Source organism: Canis lupus, chromosome 5, assembly GCF_003254725.2.
Source record: "Canis lupus dingo isolate Sandy chromosome 5, ASM325472v2, whole genome shotgun sequence".
Lineage (NCBI taxonomy): Eukaryota > Metazoa > Chordata > Mammalia > Carnivora > Canidae > Canis > Canis lupus.
Window position 1 is genome coordinate 80,904,166 of NC_064247.1, and position 19,257 is coordinate 80,923,422.

General features: G+C 47.8%; 1 protein-coding gene across 1 annotated transcript in view; it reads right to left on the reverse strand.

Annotated features, from left to right (window-relative positions):
• Positions 1-2,829, reverse strand: part of CDH3 (cadherin 3) — a 47,177-nt gene extending 44,348 nt beyond the window's left edge. Inside the window, exons 1-2 of the mRNA XM_025426630.3 lie at positions 2,672-2,829; positions 2,377-2,497 (exon numbers count right to left, since the gene is read on the reverse strand). Coding sequence (XP_025282415.1) covers positions 2,377-2,497; positions 2,672-2,728 — 178 coding nt within the window. The 5' untranslated portion in view covers positions 2,729-2,829. The remainder of the gene's footprint in view (positions 1-2,376; positions 2,498-2,671) is intronic.
• Between the last annotated feature and the right edge of the window lie 16,428 nt (positions 2,830-19,257).

The following is a 19,257-nucleotide window of genomic DNA, read 5'->3' on the forward strand; positions in this document are numbered from 1 at the left end:
TGAACCCATTAAGCTGCTTCTGTGTCTCCACCTTTGAAACCTCCAGCAGGGCTGGGGTTACAGGCTCTCTGAAGTTCCAACTCTAAGATTAAGAACTCAAGCTGTTTAATAGGTACCTTACCAGCTTCAAGAGAGTGTCAGGAGGACAAAGCAAGCTCAGAGTTGTGGAAGTGCTTTGAAGAGTAAAGTGCACATGCAAACAAGGTATTAATTATATCAGATCATTTCTTTGAGCTCAACTTCATAGACACCTATGATATTCATAACCCAGGGGCGAACAACAGGGGCAATTGTTCCTTAGCAATAAAGAAACTTGTCTGCTTGGCCAAACTTGAGAGTTTGTATGTACCCTCAGGATAACCCTTTCAACGTGGCTGGATCCATCCTATGCACTGAAAACAGAAAACTGGGGAGGTAGAGAAAGATGTCAGCAGCTTAGAGTCAAGGAGAAAAATATCAATATTTTTTGTTGGGAGTGTCTCAATTTATTGGGACCAACTCGCCCCAGAATCTTGCTTAAAAAAAAGGTGGCAGCAGCCTAATTATTTCACAGGAAAACTACTCTAAGAACCAGTCATGTTGCAGGGAGGCTCGGAGTTAGCTAAGCACGTTAACCAACCCTTTGTTTTATAACCCAGGTGTGCTCCTGGCATGAACCCACCGTTTTCACAATCATAAACCAGACATCCAAGAAAGCAGAATTTTCTCAAAAGTTTTAAAATGCCTGACGTCACCAGGAAACACTCGCCAACTGGACCATGAAATCGAAAACCTGATCACGGCTTCCCCTCAACAACCTGGAGTTTAGTGAAGTGACAGTTAATCTGGTATTTCTTGCTTCAGTAAGAAAGATAAGGCACAGTCAACACTCAAAAGCTTTGAGATTGTAGTCAGAGAACTTGACAATGACGGGGAGGGAGTACAGATTTGGCAGAGGTCTGGTTAGCAATAAAGCTTCCTCAGGGAGCCGGAATTGGATTTGGGGCCCTGCCCAAGTTAACATTTTTACAGGTTGGCTGAGCTGCAGTTTGTTAGCCAGTCAGTAATAAACCCATGTGCAAGAATTTAAAGTTTATGAGGCATGGCCTCTTAATGCCTCTGCTTGGCTCCCTACAGCCAAGAGTTGAAGGAGCCTGGCCTAGCCTGGGTGTTAATAGTTTTGTCAATCTGCAGGGTTATTCGGAAAAAGAAGGGGGGGGAAAAGGCTCCTACGGACTCCAGACCTCAGTCCTCTTCTAGAGAAACAAAGGAGAGCCATTCTGTCCCCTAGGCCTTGGCACTTCTCCATTCAAACAGGTAATTTGTACCTGGGGTGAGAGGTATGCTGATGAAGGCATTAGAAAAATGCTAAGTGGCAAAGGTTCTTAACTGTTTTGAAGGCCAGGTAAACTGTAGATCCCCCTCCCCAGGAAGATGCACATGCAAGTTCTTAAACACTTTCATAGGTTAGGGATCCCCTGAACCCCACCCAAGGATCCTGGGTTACACCTCTGTTTAAGAACTTGGTTTGATCGGTGGAGTATCCCACCCCCCCACACCACACACACACACACACACACACACACACACACACACACACACTGTCCTGTCTTGGCCGGAGGGAAAGAGGCTCCCACCAGCCGGCAGCTGCCTGGGTCTCACAACACCCTGGTTGTCCGCACCAAAGGGACTCCCAGTCCTCAAGTTTTTGAACTTGTGGGGGGTGGGGTAGGGCCAAGTAAATTGGGTGATCAAAAATGCGCTTTGATCTCCCATCCACCCTGGCCTCAGCTCAAGACCTCGGGCTTGGGAGCCCCCCTCCCCCAACATTCCAGTCCAAGACTGCGGGCGGGGCGGGGGGCAGGAGTATCCCCGAGGGCGACGGCCCCGGCCCAGGTGTGCCAGACCCAGTTTCCAGGCAGGCGGAGGGGCGCAGGCCCTCCGGGGAGGGCAGGGTTAAGAGTGCATTCCAGCTGCCGGGGAAGAAGGGGGGCGGGGGAGGGGAGCGCGAAGAAGAGAAACAGACCCGGTCTGTCTGTCGGAGACACAAAGCGCGGGACACAAAGGGGGCCCGAGAGGGGCGCGGGGGGCTGCCCGGGGCACGGCTCACCCGCACACCTGCGCGGGGGCTGGGGGAGGAATGCGGCCGCCGCATTCCCGGGCGGGGCGGGCGGGGGCCAGCTGCCCAGGTCCGGGCTGGCCGAGCGCACCGCCCCGCACCCCGGGGGAGGTCTAGGTGAGCCGCCCCGGCCGGGCCGGGCGCAGCCGGAGGTCGGGGGGCGCCGCTCTCCATCCCCCGCACCCGAGCCCCGGCCCGAGGCGCCCCTCGCGCGACCACGTGAGCCCCCGGCCCGCCGGTGCTCCAGGCACCTCCGGGAAGGTCCTAGAAGGTCCTACCTGTCCTCCGAGCCTGGCCGGGCCCCAGCTCCGCGCCTCGCGCCTCCAGCGTCACGTCAGCCTTCCCGCCGCCCGCGCCGCCCGGCCCGGAGGCCACGCAGGGCAGCCAGCAAACCTGCGCCTGAGGGAAGGGGCAGAGGGGGTGGCTCGCAGGCGTGTCCCGCTCCGCGCGCCCCTAGCCAGATGCCGCCCCGGCCGCGAGCAGCCCCGCGCACCGCTCGGCTCGACGCCGCCGCCGCGTGCGGACCCCGCCCAGCCGGAACGCCCGGGCCGGCCGGGGCCGGGCGCCGCGTACCTGGAGCAGCAGGGCGAGGCGCAGCAGGGACGCGAGGAGCCCCTTCGGGAGCCCCATGGCTGCGGGATGAAGGACGAAGAAGCTGCCGCGACGGCCGGCCGGTGCTTCGCGGAGCCTCGGGGATCCCTCTGAGCGCCGCGGGCCGCGGGAGGCAGCGGGCGGGGGCCAGGTGAGCGCAGGTGGGCGCTGATTGGCCCGACGCCGCCCGGGCCCGCCCCCTCGCAGGTGGGGCCGCGCCCCCGTACACGCTTCCGTGCGGCCGGCGCTCGACTTCTCCCAGCGGGAACCCAGGCTCTGTCTCACAGATTCTGGGATCTAGGGGAGAAACGCAGGACAAAAAACCAAACAAAACACCACCCCGCTTCTCAGCCTCCGCAGCACGCAAAGAAAAATGTTTTTGTGCCTTGAGGCTGCAGTGGGGAAAAAAATGGAGACGCATCTGAACCCGACTGCAAACAAGAGGCGCCCCATTCATACTCCCCCGAGGCATTCTGTTGTCCAAAGCTTTGATGGAGGCCGGGTGTGTCCGGCCCAAAACCGGCTCCGGGGGGGGGGGTGCCCCCTGCCTCTTTCTCCGTCTCCCACGCCAGCCCGCCCTGAAGACACTAAGTGGGGTTTAAACCTGGCGGTGAGGCGCAGAGAGCCCGCGTTACAGGCTTTGCTGCAACTTGCGGAACCTCGTTACCTCCGTGGCCCAGCCCAATAAATGGAGGCTAGGAGAGGAGGCCCCGGAGTTCTGAGGCTGCCCTGGCGCCAAAGGGGGCGAGATAGAGGGGCGGTTATCAGCCCCAGTATCTCCGGGGACCCCCTTCCCCACTAAATATGACACTTTCTCAATTTCATGTAAAAGGCAAATACTTAAAAAAATAGACATTTAAAAAACCTCGGCTGTTTCATTCGTCTGAAATATTGAATAGAATCTAAGTGAAAACTGCACTTGCCATGCAAGCGGCCTTCCAGTGAGCCTCCCACATAAGCAGCTCTCCTAACCCTGCCGCCCCCCCCCCCCCCTTGAAAGAAACGTGGATGAGCTGGAGTTCATCCCTCTACTTTAGACCTGAAGTGCTTTCCTCTACGGGACACACAAGTGGAGCCCGGACACAGAAACCCTCCTGAGACTCAATCCCTCCACCCTGCTGCACTGTCTCCCCACCTGGCTGAGCTTTCCCAACGTTGCGCTCCCTGAGGTCTCTCCACTTTCCCGCTGCCCTGAGAACCCAGGCTAACACCTCCTCTTCCCTCTCCTTCCTCCTCCCCAGCTCAGATTCAGGGGTTTGAAGATTGCAACTATAGATTCCTTGGCCCTCCAGGACTAACCCGTGGCCTGCTGTCTTTCCAACCACTAGGCCCTATGGCTAGGAGGAGGGTTGTGCTGCGACCACGATAGTCCTCTCTCCAGCCAAGCTTTGGCTCTGGTGCCCTAATGCCAGTGTTTGAACCTGTGTTGCACCGTGATTAGTACTAGGGCAAGTGAAATAACTTCTTTGAGGCTCAGTTCTACATACATTAAATGAATGGGACATCTGCCCTCTAAAGTTTTGATACATTAGGATTTAGTTTATTTATTCATAAGAGACACACAGAGAGAGGTAGAGACAGAGACAGGGGGAGAAGCAGGCTCCCTGCCAGGGGCCTGATGGGGGACTCAATCCCAGGACCCCGGGGATCATGACCCGAGCCGAAGGCAGAGGCTCAACCACTGAGCCACCCAGGTTAGGATGAAATGAATCAATACAAAGAAACAAGAATTAATTAATACATTCAAAACGCTAACTTCAGTACCCAGCACAGAGCACGTGCCCAAACATTGCTTGGTACTATTGCTTTGGGGTCTAATTTGTCCCCCGCCCGGGGAGTGGTGTCTGTCCTTAGCACCGTCACATTCCCCACCCTAAGAAATGTGACCCTTGAATTTCGCAGCTGATGTAAAAGCAAGCCGTTGGCATCGAGTATCCGGGAGAGCCCGGGCTCCGCGCGTGGGCCCAGCGGCTGGGGCGGGCGCGGACGCCGCGCGGGAAAAGCCTGGCAGCTGCGCCGCGGGGGTCGCCTTCCCCGCGGGAGGACAGGGTGGATACCCGCGGGGCGCACCGCGGCGGGGAGGCCCCGGGTGGCACCAGCGGCTCCGCCTCTCCTCGGCCCGCAGATGCCGCTGCGCCCGCCCGGAACCAGATGAAGCCATTAAGCGGACCGTTAACCGCAGACGAGCCCCGGGACGCAGGCCCCCGTCAAGTAAACAGCGGCTGGAGGGCCGTTCCGCGCGCTCATTTCCGCCTGCGTCCCGGGCGCTCAGCCTGGCGGGCGGGGCGGGCGGAGAGGCGGAGAGGTGGAGAGTCAGCGCTGCGGCGGCAGCTGGGGCCGCGCTCCTCCCCCTGGCCCCTGGGCCATGCCTTGCATTCACTCAGCAAATCCTCGCCGGTAGCCTGCTATCTGCCGAGCACTGGAGATGCAACACTGAGCAAACTGTTTGTTACAAATCTGCAGCCTGGAGAGGTGGGGGTGGGGGGTTGAGGAAAATAACCAAAGAAGTAAATGTGTGTTAGATAATACCTGCTGGGGGCACCTGGGTGGCTCAGTCGCGCATCTGCCTTGGGCTCAGAGCGTGATCCCGGGCTCCTGGGATGGAATCCCGCATCGGGCCCCCCGCAGGGAGCCTGCTTCTCCCTCTGCCTATGTCTCTGCCTCTCTCTCTGTCTCCAATGAATGAATGAATGATCTTAAAAAAAAAAAAAAAGATCATATGTACTGTGTAGATGAAGAAGGGTGAAATAGGAAGTGCCAGTTCCTGAGATGGAAGGTAGGGGCGCCTGGCTGGCTCAGTTGGTGGAGCCTGGGACTCTATCTCAGGGCTGTGAGTTCAAGCCCTGCAATGGGCAAAAAGACAGAAAGAAAGAGAGAGGAAGGAGGGGAAGAAAAAGAAGGAAGGAAGGAAAGAAGGAAGAAAGGAAGGAAGGAAGGAAGAAAAAAAACCACATGCGACAGAAGGTAGGGTTGGAGACTATACAGAATGTGATCTGGAAGGTGTTTCAGTCAGGTCCAACAAGAGACAGACTCCAGATTGGGTGGTTCAAGTCTCAGTGAAGGGACTAAAGGAATGGGCAGGGTTCAGAGAATCAAAAGGGATGTTGAGGCTCCAGGGACCAATAAGAGAGAGGCCTTAGAACTTTGAGGAATGAAGAGCCAAGGGAGGAAATGATGTCATTGATACTTGGGAGTTGGCAGGCAGCTGGAGAGTGGAGGAAGGACTACCTCTCCCAAATGCAGTCGATGTCCTGCCACTCGCTCAATGCCAAGAGCAGGTAAGATGCAGGAAATCTTCAGCATCTTCCTCCTTTTGCCATTCATCTCCTGGTGGGCCAAACCCACCCAGAAGCCTGAGGGCAAGAAAGCTCAGTTGGCACAGTGTGGAGGGGTCATTCTCTCCAGTCATGAGGCAGGAGGGAGAAAGGCAGAAAACGGATGAGGGGTGGGTGCACAATGGGTGATGCCAAGAGGCCTCTCTGAGAAATGGGCATTTGGACAATACCTGAAAGAAATGAAGAAGCAAGTCACACCCAGGATATGAAGGAAGAGCATTCCAGGCAGACAAACCCAGGCAAAGGCCCCGAGGCAGTAGATTACTTGGAACAGAAAAAAAAAAAAAAAAAAAAAAAAGCCAGAATGGCTGGGGTAGAGTGACAAGTAGGAAATGAGTCAGAGCTGGGAGGTTGAGGAACAAATCTTGCAGAGCATCATAGGCCATTGTAAGAACTTGGCCTTCTGCTGAGTGGGAGGGAAGGAAGACATTGGAGACTGTGAGCAGAGGAGTGGCATTGAGACCACAGGGAATGGAAGTAGAGGCAGGGAGGTCAACTGGGATCCTACTGCAAACATCAGGCAGAAATTAAACAGCTTGGTTTAGGGTGGAGATCATAGAAGGGATAAAAATTATCAAATTGAAAAGAACCCAGAGGGGTGCCTGGGTGGCTCAGTTGATTACATGTCTGCCTGTCTGCCTTCAGCTCAGGTCATGATCTCTGGGTCCTGGGATGGAGTCAGAGTTGAGGCAGGTAGTTTCCTTGCTCAGTGGAGAGTCTGCTTCTCCCTCTCCTTCTCCCTTCTCACCCCCCTCATGTTCTCTCTATCTCAAATAAACAAATATTTTTTAAAAAAGCAGAAAATAATGTGTTGGCAAGGATGTTGAGAAATTGGAACAGTTGTGCACTGCTGGGAATGAAAAATGGTGCAGCCACTTTGGAAAACAACATGGCAGTTACTAAAAAAATTAAAAATAGAATTTCCATATAATTTAGCAATTCCACTTCTGGGTACATACTCAAAAGAATTGAGAGAAGGGGCTCGAACAGATATTTGAACATCCATGTTCATAGCAGCATTATTTGCAATAACCAAGAGGCAGGAGCAGTCCAAGTGTCCATCCATAGGTAAGTGAATAAACAAAATGTTCATCAGGTACAGAGTTTCAGTTTTGTATGATGAAAAGAATTCTGTGGATGGATGGTGGTGATGGTTGAACAGCAACGTGAATATACTTAATGCCACTGAACTGTATGTCATATGAATTTTACCACGATTTTTAAAGTTACTTTAAAAAAGTGATTATATTCTGGGTTTATTTTAAAGCAATTGCCAGAGTGTGCCTGGCTGGCTCAGTCAGTAGAACATGAGACTCTTGATTTAGGGGTTGAGAGACAGAGTCCCAAGTTGGGCATAAAGATTACTTTAAAAAAATTTTTTTAAAAATAAAGATATTGCCAACAGTAAGACTGACCAAAAGATTGGATATGGGCATGAGAGAAAGAGCAGGTCAAGGATTACTCCAGCGTTTGGGGCCTGAGCAACCAGGAGGAGAGCAGTGCCATTTCTTGAGTTTGGGAAGGTGTGTATGGTAGACACTGTCAGGGTACTGCTCAGATCCTCCCTGGGGTCCCTTTGATGGTTTCTGAGCTCCCCCTTCTTGGCTTCTGTGTGCTGATGCTTCTAGTAGCCTGCACATGTGACTCTCTTCAGAGATCTGCTCATCTGCTATTGGGGTCCCTTTGGCCTTGCAAGGAAGTGCCCAGGGGCTCACTTCCCAGCCCTTAGCCAGTGACCAACTGATACTGTAATAGGGAAGCCCAGCCCCCTTTACCCCTGCCAATTGCCCAGAGGTAATTACATCCAGCATTCCTCTGGGGGTCAGGCTGAAACTACCCTGCGGAGACTGGGCCCGAAATAACACCCTTGCTATTTTATTTTATTTTATTTTATTTTATTTTATTTTATTTTATTTTATTTTATTTTATTTTATTTTATTTTATTTTTTTTATTATTTTTTATTTTATTTTATTTTATTTATTTATTTATTTTACCCTTGCTCTTTTAAAATGGACATGGAGCCCAACTCGGGACTTGATCTCAAGACCCTAAGATCAAGACCTGAACTGAGATCCAGAGTCAGATGCTTTATCGATTGAGCCACCCAGGTGCCCCTTCTTTATTATTATTATTATTTTTAAATTATCTTATTGTTTTTTATTTTTTATTCTTTTTAGTAATCTCTACACCCAACATGAGGCCCAAACCCCCAATCATGAGATCAAGAGTTGCATGCTCTTCCGACTGAGCCAACCAGGTGTTCCCCTTCTTGCCTTCTCTATCTTATTTCTCCCACTTCTTTCACTGTTCCTCCTGGGAACCCTTCCTTAGTAAGTCACATGAATCCTTGCCGCAGGGTGAGCTTCTTGGCATCTCATTGCAGGTAGAACAAGTTTGGGATTGGGGGAAGATCAGGACTTCAAATTGGGTTGTATTTAGAGATGCCTGGTAGCGGCATATTGAGGAAGCTGTAGTTGGAGACGTCAGTTCAGGAGAGAGGTCTGGCCTGGGAATATGCGTTTGTCATGATGGGAAAGCATCAATACTGGGGGCAATCTGTGGGGAAAGACTTGCCTACGTAGCACCCTGAGCCTCTGGGGCTTTCCCATGTCAGACAGAGCTGGGCCGTCAACACTGAGATGTTTGTACTGTCCCTGACACCCTCCACACAGAGCCAAGAGTCTTTCACTCTTTTTTTTTTTTAATTAATTATTTATTTATGATAGTCACACAGAGAGAGAGAGAGAGAGAGAGAGAGAGAGGCAGAGACATAGGCAGAGGGAGAAGCAGGCTCCATGCACCGGGAGCCCGACTTGGGATTCGATCCCGGGTGTCCAGGATCGCGCCCTGGGCCAAAGGCAGGCACTAAACCGCTGCGCCACCCAGGGATCCCTCACTCTTTTTTTTAAGTCTTTCACTCTTTGCTCGCTCTTTCTTTTTTTCTTTCTTAAAGATATTATTTATTTATTTAGAGAGTGTGGGCGAAGGGGAGGGGCAGAGGGAGAAGGAGAGGGAGAGAGAAACCCAAGCAGACTTCACATCAAGTGTGAAGCCCAACAAAGGGCTTGACCCCACGACCCAAGCTGAAACCAAGAGTCAGATGTTGAACTGACTGAGCCACCCAGGCAACCTCACTCTTTGCTTTTTCAAAAAGAAGTGCACAAAATGAGAGAGCAAAGAAAAAGAAATGCAAGAAAAGGAAACTTTTCCCTGATTAAAAAAACAGAAGCACTTTTTCTGTGCTTCTTGTCTGCACTTCCCATTTAAACTCATGTTCCTGGGGCGCCTGGGTGGCTCAGTCAGTTAAGCATCTGCCTTCTGTTCAGGTCATGATCCTGGGGTCCCAGGATCGAGCCCGGCATCGGGCACCCTGCTCAGCAGAGAGTCTGTTTCTCCCTCTTCCTCTGCCCCCACCTCAACTCATGCTCTCTCACTCAGTCTCCCAAGTAAATAAATAAAATCTCTTAAAAAAATAAACTCATGCTCTTTACGGTGGTGTGGAATCTGTGGCATTGTTACTCTGTCTTTCTCCCTTACTCTCCAGCACCTCTTTTCTCCCTCCTTGGAAGCTCCTTGGGATCAGGGATTAGTACTGTCAGATTATAACTTCTGCAGATTCCCCACGGCACCCACCCAGGAAAAGGCCTGTGTGGTACTGAAGTTAGGGTTGGCAGACAAGGGTCTGAAGCTTGCCTCTAAAGACGACTTCCCGGATGACCTAGGGTGAGTTATTTAATCCCTCAAAGCCCTCTGCAGCTAGTTGTTCCTGTTATCCCTAACTGAACTCCTGACCTGCTCCTACAAACCTGCTCCTCTTACAATTTGTCCATCTCAGCAAAAGGCAATAGCATCCTTCCCACCTGAGGTGTCTTTCGCTCCCTGACTCATCTTATACATGCTCACTCTGCTTTTCCAGCACTCACCTCCCTTGTGCTTCTCAGAACACACCAGGTGTGGCCTGTCTCCAGCCTTTGCAGCTGTGCTTCCCTCTATTGGGTCATCCTTCCCAAAGATGTTCACCTGCTTCTCTTCCTCATGCCTTCAGGTCTCTGCTCAGGTGTCACTCCTTAGAGAGCATTTGCCTTTTTTTGCCCTTTACCTTGCTTTATTTTTTCATAGCACTTATCATACCCTGATTTATTAGTACATATATATTTTTTCCTCTGAGAGGCAACACACAGTAATGATTAAGAGCAAGGACTCCAGGGGTGCCTGGGGGGGCTCAATCAGTTAAGCATCCGACTCTTGATTTCAGCTCAGATTTTATTTATTTATTTATTTATTTATTTATTTATTTATTTGAGAGAGAGAGAGAGAGGGAACACAAGCAGGGGGAGTGGCAGAGGGAGAGGGAGAAGCAGACTCCCCACTGAGCAGGGAGCCCAACCCTGAGATCTTGACCTGAGCCAAAGGCAAACACTTAACTGACTGAGCCACCCAAGTGCCCCTCAGCTCAGGTCTTGATCTCAGGATCATGAGTTCATGCCCTGCATTAGACTCCATGCTTGGTGTGGAGCCTACTTTAAAAAAGGGCAGGGGGCACCTGGGTGGCTCAGTTGATTAAGCAACTGACTTTGTCTCAGGTTATGATCTCAGGGTCCTGGGATGGACACTGTGTTGGGCTCCCTGCTCAGTGGGGAGTTTGCTTCTCCTTCTCCCTCTGCTCCTCCCCTTGCTCGTGCTTGCTCCACTTCTCTCACAAGTAAATAAATTAAAAATCTTAAAAAAAAAAAAAAAAAAAAAGCAAGGACTCCAAAGTCATACTGTCTGGCTTTAAATCCTGAATCCAGCTCTCCTGATCTATGAGATCTTAGGCAAGTGACTTCCAACTCCCTTGTGCTCCAGTATGCTGATCTATAGAATGAGATAAGCAAAATAACACCTTCCTCATAGATTATGAGCCACTACTTATAAAACACTTTATTTTTTTTTAAAGATTTTATTTATTCATGAGAGACAGAGACACAGGCAGAGGGAGAAGCAGGCTCCTCACAGGGAGCCTTAATGGGACTTGATCCCGGGTCTCCAGGATCACACCCTGGACCAAAGGCGGATACTCAACCACTGAGCCACCTGGGCATCCCTATAAAACACCTTAGAACATGATAAACCTAAGTGTTTGTTAAACTGTGTTTATTGTCCCTCTTCCCTCATGGAGTATATCCTCTATGAAAGATAAGGGTTTTTGTCTTTCTTCACTGTTGTAGCCTAAATGCACAGAACAGCCTAGCATAAAATATCAAATACATACTGAATGGATGAAATCAACAGGATGTAACTGACAAACATCTGACAGGGTGCTAGATGCATAGTAGAAGCAAAACCAGTGTGGGTTGCCTGACCCACCTCACAGAGCTGAGGTGAGATCCAATGAGCTAATATAGGGTTAAGTGTTTTGAGAAGTATCCTACAAATAGTACGAGTCATAATAAAATGAACTACCTGAGCACACACTGGATTCAGACTCTGTACTAATTACTTTCATGCATGAACTCATTCCAATCCTCACAGCTCTACACGGTAGTTCATATTATTCCCTTTCACGGATGAGGAAATTGGGGTAAAGTCCCTTGCCCAAGACCCCAGAGCTAGGCAGAGGCAAAGCCATAGTGTAACCCAGTTTTGCCTCACTCCAAAGCTCACTGAACTAGCTGCCAAACCGTTATCCATCAATATTTGCTGAAAGAATGAATCTGTGAAGCAGGTCTTTGGTATATTAGGAAGAATTCCACAATATCCAGTCCTTTCTCTTAAAAAAACCTCTTAAGATAAACATATTTGCCCCTGGTTCAAGGTTAAATTTTGGGTCCTCCTGGAAACATTTAGGAAGAGCTTTTCTGCCCATTTTTGGTAGCAAAATTCCTACATCTCCACTCCCACACAGCACACTTAGGGGATGTGTCCCAAAGACAAGTTGGTGTTTTGCAGATTTTTCTAGGAAGTAGTCTTAAAACTAGGTGAGGCCCTATTTCCTGTCCCTCTCCTCCACTGCCCAGTGCTCTGCACAAATGATTCCATGGTCTTGCTTCTTTATATTTGTTCTTGATTTTTCTGGGACCTTCCTTTTGGTCTGGTGATGTCACTGGCCAGCTCCTCCCATGTATCACTTCTGAAGCCTGCAAAGTGCTTAGGCTACTGATCCCCAGCAGGAAACCGGATTCATATACCTTCCCTTTCCTTAAGTCTTGGGAGGGGCTGTGCGGCCTTCAGCATCAGTAAATTTTTGCCAAGACCTGAGCTGTCAGTTTCCAGAGATCAGAGGCCAAGCATTTATGTATGTGTGTACACTGAGTGCATAGAATCAATTAATCAATAAGCACTCACAAAGCCCCGAAGATCCGAGTGGTTGGCTAAGGTCTAGAAACTTTAAGATCTGTATGGCCAAAAGAGACTTAAAGAAAATAATAATAGTAACAATAACAACGACAAAATAATAATAATCTGTTCTCAAAGCCATTCTTCATCCTTTCCCTGAGGGGCATGGGTGACCTGCAGATGAGGTTTCCCCAGCTCACTTGAGAGAGGACTTCCTGCTGGGGTCAGCCAGTAGGAAGCACTAGTGGGAGACTGGAGGGTGGGACAACCAGCCAGGGTGTTCATTCTCCTGCAGCAGTGTCTTGGCAATGGCTGTGTCTTGTCTATAGCTCCAGCTGTAGGTCCATTCTGTGGATCCAGAATCTGGGCTCCAGTAACACCACCTTTTCCTTCTCGTTTCCTGCTAGGTAGTGGATGACATCTTTCTGCCTAATCTATAGGTTGCATCCCTGTCCCCTATTTGACTTCTCAGCCTCTCCATCATGTCTGCATTCGGTTCCTCTGCTTTAAAGACTCACGGTGGTTTTGTCTTCTTGATTGGATGGAAGAGTTAAAACTTCCATGGTACCCAGTATGGGCCAGTGTTCTCAGCTCATTATAGAAATTAACTTACTCAAATCCACCATCTGAGGATCACATTTGACAGATTACATTTTACATTTACATTTTACAAAACTGAGACACAGAGAGTTTGACCTACCCTAAGTAACATCCCAAATCTGGATGCATATCAAAAATTTCCCAGAAAGCTAATTAAAAATAGAGAAGGTGATGGATGCAATCCTAGCTCTACTGAATCATATTCGCTGGTCCACAGGGCCCAGGAATCTGGATATTTAAAAGCTTCCCAGGTGATTTTGATTTTTTTTAAATTTTTATTTATTTATGATAGTCACAGAGAGAGAGAGGGTCAGAGACACAGGCAGAGGGAGAAGCAGGCTCCATGCACCGGGAGCCTGATGTGGGATTCGATCCCAGGTCTCCAGGATCGCGCCCTGGGCCAAAGGCAGGCGCCAAACCGCTGCGCCATCCAGGGATCCCTTCCCAGGTGATTTTGAAGCAACAAACCCAGCACTCCTCCGTGAACTGGTAGTCAGGAAACCGTGACCTTGTTTTGGTGATGAGGACACCTAGATCCAGAACAGGAAAGTGACCTGCCCACGGTTGCACAGCAAGCTCCATGGCAGACAAAAACACCGCCGAGGACAGCACTTCTGCTCTCTGCTCCTTCAAGGTCACGTGGCTGGTTCTAATGTTTGGACTTGTTTTCCCTAGGAGCCATCTGAAGCCACTTATTATTAGGAATGTTTTGGAAAACTCTGTATGAACAGACATATGTGCAGGATTGCTGAGCAGTTGATCAGAATTTGAAAAAGAAAAAAAAAGAGGCAGTTTAATCCATTTAATCTCTTATCATCAGTCCTTTCTGAATAATTTTGAAGAGTTCATGAATCCTTCCTCCATTCTACCTTCCCCATTCTGACCAAGACTGTGGTTAGACCAAGAGTCTATACTTTTTAACAGGGGTCTAAGGTTATCTGACAATTTGGAAACTATGATCAAAATCCAAAAATCCCAGAATCTAAATGGACCTCTAAAAAACCAACCCCATAAGGGCTCGATTTTTGTCTCCGCCCTGCACTCTATTGGTATACTCCCAGTACCAAGAGTGGCTGGCACTCAGGAGCTACTTAATAAATATTTATTGAATGACATTATAGTAATACTTTTTCTTGCATTTTGAAAACATTTTTTGTACAGTTATTCCCTGATCCCTGCAATGGACAGAATAGATATCAGCATCCTCATTTTACAGAAGATGAAACTGAGGGGCACCTGGGTGGCTCAGTGGTGGAAAGTCTGCCTTTGGCTCAGGTTGTGATCCTTGGGTCCTGGGATTGAGTCCTGCACTGAGCTCCCCACAGGGAGCCTGCTTCTCCCTCTGCCTGTGTCTCTGCCTCTCTCTTTGTGTCTCTCATGAATAAATAAACAAAATCTAGAAGAAGAAGAAGAAGAAGAAGGAGAAGGAGAAGGAGAAGGAGAAGGAGAAGGAGAAGGAGAAGAAGAAACTGAGTTCAGAGAGACTGGGTGACTTACCAGGTCACACAGCTAATGAGAAGTGTTAGAGCTCGCTCCTTGAAATTCTCCCTCCCAGCTCATGGTAATAAGGAGGAACACAAGTAGGAGGATGCAAATACGAATGGAGGATAAACTATCAGACTTCAGCTCAAATAACTTGATACGGGTAAGAAATTCTAGCATTCACTGGAGGAAGCTCAAAAATTCCAGAGGATACACAAATCTATCTCTGGACTCTGAACTTTACCTACTCATTAGTTCAAGCATCCCTTACTTGCCTGCTTCATTGCGGGTAGTAACTCACCCTTATTCCATATCATTAACTGCTGAATGCTTTGTGCACCTTATTCTATCATCTCTCTCCTGGATGACTGCAATAGCCTTCCGTAGTCTCCCTCCAACGTGTTTCCTGCACTACTGTCAGACTGATCATTTAAAACTGCCAAGTCTTGGGGGCACCTGCGTGGCTCAGTCAGTTAAGCATCTGACACTTGATTTCAGCTCAGGTCATGATCTCAGGATAGTGAGATTGAGCCCTGCATCAGGCTCTGTGCTCATCAGGGAGTCTGCTTCCTCCTTCTCCCTCTCCCTCTTCTTCGGCATCACCCTCAACCTCTAAAATAATCTTTTTTAAACTTAAATTAATTAACATATAATATATTATTGGTTTCAGAGGTAGAAGGCAGTGATTCATCGGTCTAATCTAACACGTAGTGCTCATTACATCACCTGGTTACCCCCACCCCTCCAGCGACCCTCAGTTTGCATCCTATGGTTAAGAGTCTCTTATGGTTTGTTTCCCTCTCTGATTTAATCTTGTTTTATTTTTTTTTCCTTTTTCCCCTGTGATACTCTGTTTTGTTTCTTAAATTCCACATATGAGTGAAATCATATGATAATTGTCTTTCTCTGATTGACTTATTTCCCTTAGCTAATATCCTCTAGTTCCATCCATGTCATTGCAAATGGCAAGATTGCATTTTTGATGGCTGAGTAGCATTCCACCGTGTGTGTGTGTGTGTGTGTGTGTGTGTACCAGATCTTATTTATCCATTCATCTGTTGATGGACATCTGGGCTCTTTCCATAGTTTAGCTATTGTGGACATTGCTGCTATAAACATTGGGGTGCTGGTGCCCCTTCGGATCACAGATCATTTGTATCTTGGGGTAAATCCCTGGTAGTGCAATTGCTGGGTGATAGGGTTCCTCAATTTTTTTTAAAAGATTTTATTTGTTTGTTTGTTTATTTATTTATGAGAGATGCAGAGAGAGAGGCAGAGACACAGGCAGAGGGAGAAGCAGGCTTCTCGCAGGGAGCCTGATGCAGGACTTGATCCCCAGACCAGGAACATGCCCTGAGCCGAAGGCAAATGCCCAACCGCTGAGCCACCCAGGCATCCCCGGTTCCTCAAAAAATTAACTGTTTTTTTTTGCAGCCTCCATTCCACCAACAATGTAAGAGTGTTCCCCTTTCTCCGCATCCCAGCCAACATCTCATTTCCTGAGTGGTTAATTTAAATAAATAAATCTTTAAAGAAAAAAAACCCTGCCATGTCTGATCACTTTGTTTCTCTGATTAAGATCCCCAAAGGCCTCCCCACTGTGCTCTGTCAAGATTCCACCAGGTCTAATCACCTCTTACCTCTCCATTATATTCAAGAAATATTGAGGGCCAAACACATGTCAGATGCTATTTTGGGCATTGGGCATGCAGCAGTAAATCAAATAAACAAGGTCCTTACTTTCATGGAGTTTATAATTTAAAAAAGTAGATAAGTAAACAAACAAGATAATTACAGACTATTAAAGGTGCTAAAATGGAAATAAAGTAACAAGATAGTCTCTGGGGAAGCCCATTTTTGATAGAATGGTCAGATGTTCTGAGGAAGCAACACTGAAGCTAAGGCCTGAGGGTTGAAAAGGAGCCAATCATGGAAAAGTGGGGAGAAAGTATTTCAGGCAGAAGGAACAGCATGTACAAAGGTCCTGAGGTAAGTAACTTCTAGACACCAGAAACAAAAAAGTCAATGTGGCTGAAGCAGAAGGAGTCAGCGAGAGAGAAATGAGGTAAGATTAGAGAAATAGGTGAGAACCAGATCACATAGGGCTCTGCAGTCATAGAAAGTGGTCCTTTATTCCAGAAAAAAAAGAAAGCTACTAAAGAATTTTAAGCAGAGGAGGAACATAGACTGATTTATATTTTGTAATAATCCTTCTAGCTGCTGTGTGAATGAACTGTGGGCAGGAGGAATAAAAGTAAGGGACAAGAGAGGAGGCTGGTGCTGGGTCCAGAAAAGAGATGATGAGCTTGCCTGGGACCATAGGGGAAGATGGAGTAGAGTGGTCAGATTCTTTTTTTTTTAAAATAAATTTTTTAAAAAATTTTTTTATTTATGATAGTCACAGAGAGAGGGAGAGAAAGAGAGACAGGCAGAGGGAGAAGCAGGCTCCATGCACCCGGAGCCCGATGTGGGATTCGATCCCGGGTCTCCAGGATCGCGCCCTGGGCCAAAGGCAGGCGCCAAACCGCTGCGCCACCCAGGGATCCCGAGTGGTCAGATTCTTGATAGAACTTTGGGGTGAAGTCAACAAGACTTGATGATAGATTGATTTTGAGGATGAAGGAAAGGAGGAGATGGTGCTACTTATGGAAATAGAATCAGGTGCAGGAGGAATCAAGAGTTCCATCTGGATTGTGAAGTTGGAGCTAGCCAGACACAGATGTTGAGTTCACCATGAACCACGGGCTTGGTTGGAGATACCATAGTGGGTATCTCCAAACAGATGATACTTAAACACATTGGATTAGCCCTGATGTGCTCTGGTATTTGAAGACTGGGCAGAGGAGGAGGCACTAAGAAAAGTGAAAGGAAAACCAGACGATTGAAGTCCAAAAATGAAAGAGTTTCAGAAAAGACGAAATCATCAGCTGGGTCAAGGCTGCTGGGAGGCCGTGAACAATGTGGTCAGAGAGATGTCCATTGAATTTGGCTGCTCGAGGTCTTTGGGAGCAAAGTTTCACTGGAAAATCAACCCAGAAACGAGATTAGATTAGACAGAAGAGTAAATTAGAGGTGAGGAAGCATGGATAGACAATTCTTTACAAGTTTTCCTTCATCGAGGGTGTAGCTACAGATGTGTGTGGAGTCAAGTGAGGGTTTACTTTATTTCTAGATAGAATTTACTAGAACAATGTTCTCCAAACTTTAGTCATTGAAGAATCATCTTTATTTCTGCCCCATCCTTACACCACGGGTGCTCTACACTTAAAATTAGTCTTAAAATTAATTCACTTTCAGGGTTGCCTGGATAGCTCAGCTGGTTAAGCGCCGACTTCTTATTTCAGCTCAGGTCATGATCTTGGGGTCCTGAGATTGAGCCCCGAGTTGGGCTTCCCATTCAGCACAGATCTGCTTGAGATTCTCTCTCTTGCCCCAACTCCTGCCCCGGACATCACTAAATAAATAAATAAATAAATTTTAAAAATCAACTCACTTCTATTTTTTTCTTTTTTTTTAAAGATTTTATTTATTTATTCATGAGAGACACAGAGAGAAAGAGAGGCAGAGACACAGGTAGAGGGAGAAGCAGGCTCTATGCAAGGAGCCCGATGTGGAACTCGATTCCAGGTCTCCAGGATCACACCCTGGGCCGAAGGCAGGTGCCAAACCGCTGAGCCACTGGGGCTGCCCTCACTTTTAATTTAAATTTGCTTGAAGCCTTTATTCTAAAAAAGCAATATTACAACATCACATGAGAAACCAATACACACTTGCCATAAATAAAAAATCAGTTCAAAGAAAATTAAACAATATGAGGGTGACTGGCTCAGTCAGTGGAGCATGCAGCTCTTAATCTTGGGGTTGTGAGTTCGAACCCCACATTCAGTGTAGAATTTACTTCATAAAAAAAAGAAAAAAATGTAAAACATGTCATATATCCATTTCAGCTGGGTATTATTGCCGGCTGGGGGCTGAGCCTAGGACTGGTTCTGTTTAAAAAGGGAAATCAGTAAGTGTTAGACATTGAAGACATATCAACATCAAAGTGAGACTTTCTCCTTGAAGGACTGAAAGAGAATTCCAGGGAATTTTTTTTTTGTCTATGTAATTTATTTATTTTTTAAGATTTTATTTATTCTCTCTCAGAGTGAGGCAGAGACACAGGCAGAGGGAGAAGCAGGCTCCATGCACTGGGAGCCCAACGTGGGATTCAATCCTGGGTCTCCAGGATCGTGCCCTGGGCCGAAGGCAGATGCTCAACCACCGAGCCACCCAGGAGTCCCGGTCTATGTGATTTAAAACCATCTAATACCAGGACTATACTCTGAGAAATAGTTCTTAGAACATTTCTTTTTTTTTTTAAATTGAGAAATAGATTGTATTATATCAAAAAAATTGAGAAATAAATTGTTTTAAAAAGATTTTATTTATTCATGAGAGACACAGAGAGAGGGGCAGAGACACAGGCAGAGAGAGAAGCAGGCTCCATGCAGGGAGCCCGATGTGGGACTCGATCCCAGGCCTCCAGGATCACACCCTGGGAGTCCAGTGTCAGCCTTTAAACATAACAAAGGGTGTGTCCTCATGGAATTAACAGTTTGCTGCTCATGATATCCCTGGTCCTAGCACAGTGCTAGTACATGATAGGTACTCTGTCTCTTCTTTTTTGGTTTATTTATATGTGTTTTTTTTTTTTTTTTTTTTTTTTTTTAGTTTTCTACACAGAGCATGTGTTATTTGTGAGTTAAAAACCCGTCTTATCCGGGGCTCCTGGCTGGCTCAGTTGGTAGAGCATGTGACACTTGATCCCGGGCTTGTGAGTTTGAGTCCCACAT